Source organism: Colletotrichum aenigma (genome assembly GCF_013390185.1).
Source record: "Colletotrichum aenigma strain Cg56 chromosome Unknown KSG_Cg56_contig04, whole genome shotgun sequence".
Classification (NCBI taxonomy): Eukaryota; Fungi; Ascomycota; class Sordariomycetes; order Glomerellales; family Glomerellaceae; genus Colletotrichum; species Colletotrichum aenigma.
Window position 1 is genome coordinate 2,752,012 of NW_023500910.1, and position 5,784 is coordinate 2,757,795.

General features: G+C 55.3%; 1 protein-coding gene across 1 annotated transcript; it reads right to left on the minus strand.

Annotated features, from left to right (window-relative positions):
- Nucleotides 1-2,540: 2,540 nt before the first annotated feature.
- SEC24 (Protein transport protein SEC24) lies at nucleotides 2,541-5,444 on the minus strand (the record flags this gene model as incomplete). Its single annotated transcript, XM_037321876.1, has 2 exons — nucleotides 2,541-4,790; nucleotides 4,845-5,444. The coding sequence occupies 2 exons, from the start codon at nucleotides 5,442-5,444 to the stop codon at nucleotides 2,541-2,543; spliced, it is 2,850 nt and encodes a 949-aa protein (XP_037179247.1).
- Between the last annotated feature and the right edge of the window lie 340 nt (nucleotides 5,445-5,784).

Here is a 5,784-nt window from a genome sequence, read left to right on the forward strand (position 1 = left end):
GCTCGGCCTGATGTTGCTCGTCTGGTCTTCTGCTGGTGTGTCGCAGCAGGTGCAGAGGTGAGGTAATAAGTGGAAGAGGAGAGGGAGGAGAAGAGGACGGGCTGGTGTCGTAGACAGGAATCTGGCGAGACCTAGGACTAGGTCTGGGTCTGGGATTGGGACCGGGACTGGGACTGGACTGGGACTGAGAAGACGTGAGCGGAGGAGGGCAGGAGGGGGTGAGGTGAGGGAGGGAGGGGGAGGGGAGGTGGAGGGGCCAGATACTTTGACCACATGTACACGTGGTTGCGGGTGCTGTGCCATCCACCCCGAGCACCGCTACTTACGAGTCGTGTACCTTAGCGGTAAGGTCGCAGCAGGGGAAAGCTACGGTGCCGCAACCGCCTCCTCTCAGTCTGGGCCCGTAGACAGGCACCACACTACTACCTACCTACTACGCAGTACGAGGTAGGCACGGTAGCAGCCCGTACATAGGCCATGGATATTCGTACCTAGGCGACACCTCCATCTGCCTGCGCTCAAGAGCGCAGTCAAGGTCCAGGAACCTTTGTTTGGAAACGTACTTGCTTCAACCCCAAGCAGGGACCACTCACTGCACTTTCAAGGGCCATTCACACTTCCCGTCACCAGCACAACCTACATACCTACCTTGACCTTTTCACATCTTCGAACTCACCCCAGGTGCGTGCTGCAAGGCGAGCGATCCGGTTGGTATGTCACAAACACTTATCCGCTTATTAGGTCTATCACAAACACCGCCTACATAGCTACGTTCTGCAAGGTACGATGATGAACTGCATCTCTCAAAGTGCCCGTGTCCAGCCATTTTCAGATGCACACCCCATGCCGGGCAGCCCCAGGGGCGGACGAAGCCAATTGCACTGTGTGCAGCCTACCAAGTAACAAGTCCGAAAGGGCATGGCATCATGGCGACTTTCAGGGACCTGCAAATACGAGAATGTGATACCTGGTCCGGCGTTTGAGGCCACGAACGCCTCCTTTCACAGCCTCGCAGTAAAACAATCTGGGGACGGAAACACATCTCATCCAATCCCATCTAGCACACAAGAATTGACATGTTGCGGTACAAATCAATCTGTCCACTTGATTGAGCCTTGTTTTCTCCCAGGAAATGCTCCTTAATACCAAGATTATGGGAGTCATTTGTACTTATCGTCTCGACTTCGCCAGTCTCACCCGCCCGGTCCAATTGGCCTGTCAAATGTGCCCGAGCCAATACCTGTATTTGGCCATCGCTGCTACCTGTACCCGCGACCCCCCTCCCCCGCCGATGCGTTGAGTCCAGACCGACGATGGAAACCTCAGATAGATGGGCTACGCTGTCATTAGGCACCTCCCGACTTGCTCTCGAACTCGGATGCCTTATCCATATTGCAGCGTGTTGAGAGCTCCCAGCAAGTCACATCATGGGACGGTTCACAGTGGACTACATTCGACATCAGCTACGACATGTTCCGCTCCATGTATTCCCTATTTCAAGGTCCGTACATGATCCTCTACAGACTATGCTGTGCTCACATAGGCTGTTGGGTAGAATAGTTATGTTCTTTGACCACTACCACTTCTGCGATACCGTGAATACGTTTGTTGCATATCCCCACTGCTGTCCACTCTAGAGTTGCAGGCCCCCCCCCCCCCCCCCCTTCCTCCCTTCCTTTCCCTGATATAGCAACTTTCGTCACTTTGGAGTAGCTGCAGGACGGTTATCTCTGCAGTACTGGGCCTGAGAATGTGGCCGGCACGAGCTGATGACGGCCAGGCCATGTGATGAAATACCATGCCTAGAAAGCCAAAGGATACCATCCAAGCCCATATCGCAGACAGCATTGGCCAGCACGCTGCAGACCCAACACACAAGGGCGCAGACGGCGCCTAGCACTGCCTGCTATTGGCCAGTGAGGCGTCTCCTCCCACTCCGGCGCGTGTGTTTCAGCTCTCACTGGTGCCAGTTTCACCACCCGCAACCCACAATCCACAACATCCAAACCATGGATCCATCCATATTGACCACTTCAAACCAAGTCAATACGACACGGGGTTCATTTCGAACTGCATAGTGTGTACAATGCCTGCGGCGACATTACACATGGAAACTGCCATGCTTGTGCGGACTGCAACCATTCACTAGCTCAACAAGCTTGCTTGTTATGCGGGGCACGCAAATCACAAGCGTATCAGTCTTCCGAGCCGACTTCCTCAATCTGAGGTAAACCAACTGAGCTCGCAGACCAACTTTCCTTCTCTATATCCACACTTTCTCCTTCGCCGTGTCACATGCGGAGCTAGAAGAAACGAATACACAAGCTTTAAGCGCGATGCATCGCTTTCTCAGGGGGATCTCATTGAGAGTGCTGACAACGTTTGCGAACAAATTTAATCGTATTGATATTCTCTCAAGGGATAGTAGAGAGATTGCTCTTAAATGACAACCTGACACCATCGCGTACCCCCCCCGTGCACCATTTCTAGTGCTTTTTCGTTTTTTCGTCAAGTGACGACCTATTCAAATCATTAGCTTTTTAGACTTTGTATCGGGAGCTGCCGATGCTGCTTGCCTTTTCTCTAAGAATTCCGAGCCATTGCGCCGCACTCATGCCCTGGTCTGCTCTATCCTCCACCAACAGTGTCTGCGCCCAGAGCTTGAGGCTAGGTTCGCCATCTTCGCGCACAACATAAAGATGAGGAAGGATGATGCTGCCGACCCCCTTCGACTTATGGTCCCGGCTCTTGTGAACGACGGCCCGCACCCGCTCGTTGAAGTCGTTCTCAAGCTCTGGTACCGCTCCCTTACCCACCCGCAGCTGAGTCCTATCCTCGACGCCAAATACATCCGCCAAAAGCTGTGGCACAGCATCCCTGCCTGCCCACAAGAATTGTGTCTGACCATCATCGATAAGGTACAGGCCGTACGGGACGAAACGCTCCGAAGACAGGTTCAGGGGTGGTGGGAGGACAATCTGGCTGGTCTCCTGGTCGGGCACGCCCGCATTGTCCGGCATGTCGTGAAGGGAATAGAGTCTTGGATAGATGTACTGCATGAGAAGAGGAACGGGGAGCGTCGAAAGCAAGCAAAGTGCGGCTGATCTCAAGTCTGACGGGATTTGTGCCGACTTTCGAAGGCCAACGTTCTTCATGAGGCCCAGGAAGAGAACAGGAAGACCACGCAGATTGGATGGGAATTGCAAGCCGCCACCCATGCTGCCGCCAGCTAGCTCCTTCCTGAATGTCTGTAGGAGCTCAATGAGCTTATTCTGCAGAGAATCGCGAGCCGCCTCCAGGCCTCCACTCAAGGCGCGCTCAACAGCTTTGTGGCTAAAGTACGTTGTGATCGCTTGCTGGTCCGCCGAAGCGTAAATATCGGCAAGATTCGTCGTTGTTGGCAGAGCCAGCGTCATGACGCGAATGCGACGCTCTCCATTGCAAGTGGTGTGGAGAACAGCCGTCTGCAAACAGACGACGTTCTTAGTGAGATTCTCGTCGATGGCGACTTCAACAACGTAACATTGATCCCGTGGAAATGCAGGAAACGCGCAAAGATCTGAGCTCCTGTTGAAAAAGTTGCCGTAGAAGGCGTTCATGCGCAAACCCGTGGTGGCACGAACACGAAGGACTGCCTCAAGTCCGATCTCCGATGATAGATAATCGCTGAATTCGGACGCGAACTTGATTGCGTCTTCGGGACGACCTGCGTTCCAACCTGGGTAGAACCAAGTCTGGCCGCCAGTGTATCTCGGGAGGTTACTGAGGGAGGCGACATCCTGGTATTGCGACGAGAAGAGAAACATATCGATAGAGACCTGGTTCTTGGAACACTCCACGGCAAAGCTCTTGTAAAAGCTGTTCGAAGTCTGTAACAAACTGCTTTCCTTGCTCGTACCGAGCAGCTTCTTGTCCTCGCGCATGTCCAGCTTGCCAACGCCCACATTGGGCAGCGACGCGCTAAGCACCACAATTTTGCCTCCAAGGGCCGAAATGAGTTTGTGGCCGGCTCTCAAGGCCGATCCCATTGCGGAACCGTTATTCTGATTGCTCTGGAACATCTCGGGTAACTTGGTGAGGAAGCTCTCGATGCTCTGACGGCTTTCAGTTAAGGGAACGAGCAGATCTTGAGGCACGGGAAGGAAAGGCTCGTCCAAGTCGCTGATGACCAGCATGCTGGTCTCGGCATTCTCTTCGCCGTCCTTTGGGACCGAGAAGTAATGCAGGCTAGAATCGACGGCAATGAATCCCAGACGGGTACGGCGATCAGCATTCGGTATCCGGTCGAGGCTGTCAAGAATCGTTCGGGCACTAGTCGCAAGGAGGCCAGTCGAAACGGCGGCGTAGCTCACATCGAAGAGGAACAGGTAGACGAGAGGCTGCGGGGGGCGGACCATATACTCCTGAGGAGCGACAAACTCGACGACCGAGTAGTTCAGCTCGTACCGGCCCCATCGGTCAGTGCTCCTTTGGGATGCAGCATCCCAGTCGAAGGCTTGGGGTACATCGTTGGTCAGGTTGCACATGTTGCAGCGCCACCTGTGACCGTGATCCAAGAAGGTGACGAAAGGATTGATGTATGTCCTGCAACGACGGCAGCGGGCGATGACCTGATCCTGCACAATCGGGACCGGATCCTCGTTGTCATGAAGCGCACCGTAAGGTTGAATGACAAGCGCAAACGGCAACCGTGACTTTTTGAGCAGAGAATGTGTGGTCGGGACAGCGTTGAGCGTGGAGCGCACGTATTTAGGAGAGCAGTTCGCATCGGGGGAAGGAGTTACGCTGGTCTGCAAATAAAGGTTAGCATGAAGCCTCCACGGGAGAAGGAAGCGGTGACATACATTGGGAGGCAGGATGATAGGAGGTGGAGGCAAGTCCAGTTCCGAGACATTGAAGGGCTGGGCCATCAAGTCAGTGGGATAGAGCTGGTTCAAGGTCACTGGGCGAGCAGCTTGTCCAGGAGCTTGCTGCTGCGGCTGACCGCCGAGATTCATGCCGGCCATCTGCTGGTTCAAACCAGCAACTCCGCCGGGGGGAGGAGCACCACCTTGGCCAGGGTAGCCGGCATCGGGAGCCTGATAACCGCCGTAGCCTCCGGCCGGAGCGGCAGCAGGCTGGGGCACGCCGTATTGCTGGGTTTGGGGAGAGCCATATCCTGCCGCAGCAGGCTGACCGTCTTGCTGAGGATACCCTCCGTACGCCGGTGCCTGCGGCTGCGGCATGCCGTAGGCCTGCGCGGGTGCGCCAGCGGTGTTGGAGTTGGCGCCAGCTCCGAACTCATAGGCCTGTGTCGCATAGCCTCTCTTCTTCTTCTTCCCATGGTCGGCAGCGGCAGGTTGAGGAGCTTGGGCAGTCTGAGGGTCGTAGCCATCTTGCGGCTGGTCGGCGTACGGCTGTTGCTGCGGGGGATACTGGCCGTAGCCGTCGTTCGGCGCCGACATAGTGAGCGGAGGCAAATATCAAAGAATCCTGCGTTGGGGGGCGTTGTGTCTCCCCTTAATTCTAGGTGGAGCAAGTTTTGGATGGATGGGAAAACAGGTATTCTTGTGCAGAAGAATGCGATGTGCTGCGCGGGCGGTGGGTGATTTTGGAGAGTAATGCAGCAGGCGGCGTGGCGTAGCGAGGGGCTCGAAGAGGACAGCAGACAGCCGGGTCAAGGCAAATATGTGTCCACAGCACCGGCGCCCAAACGTCGCGTTTGTTGGGGTCGATTGCGATCGAGCTGGATGCGCTGGCCTGAAGTTGCAAAAACCAGGCAGGGCGAGGAGGGAGAGACGGAGG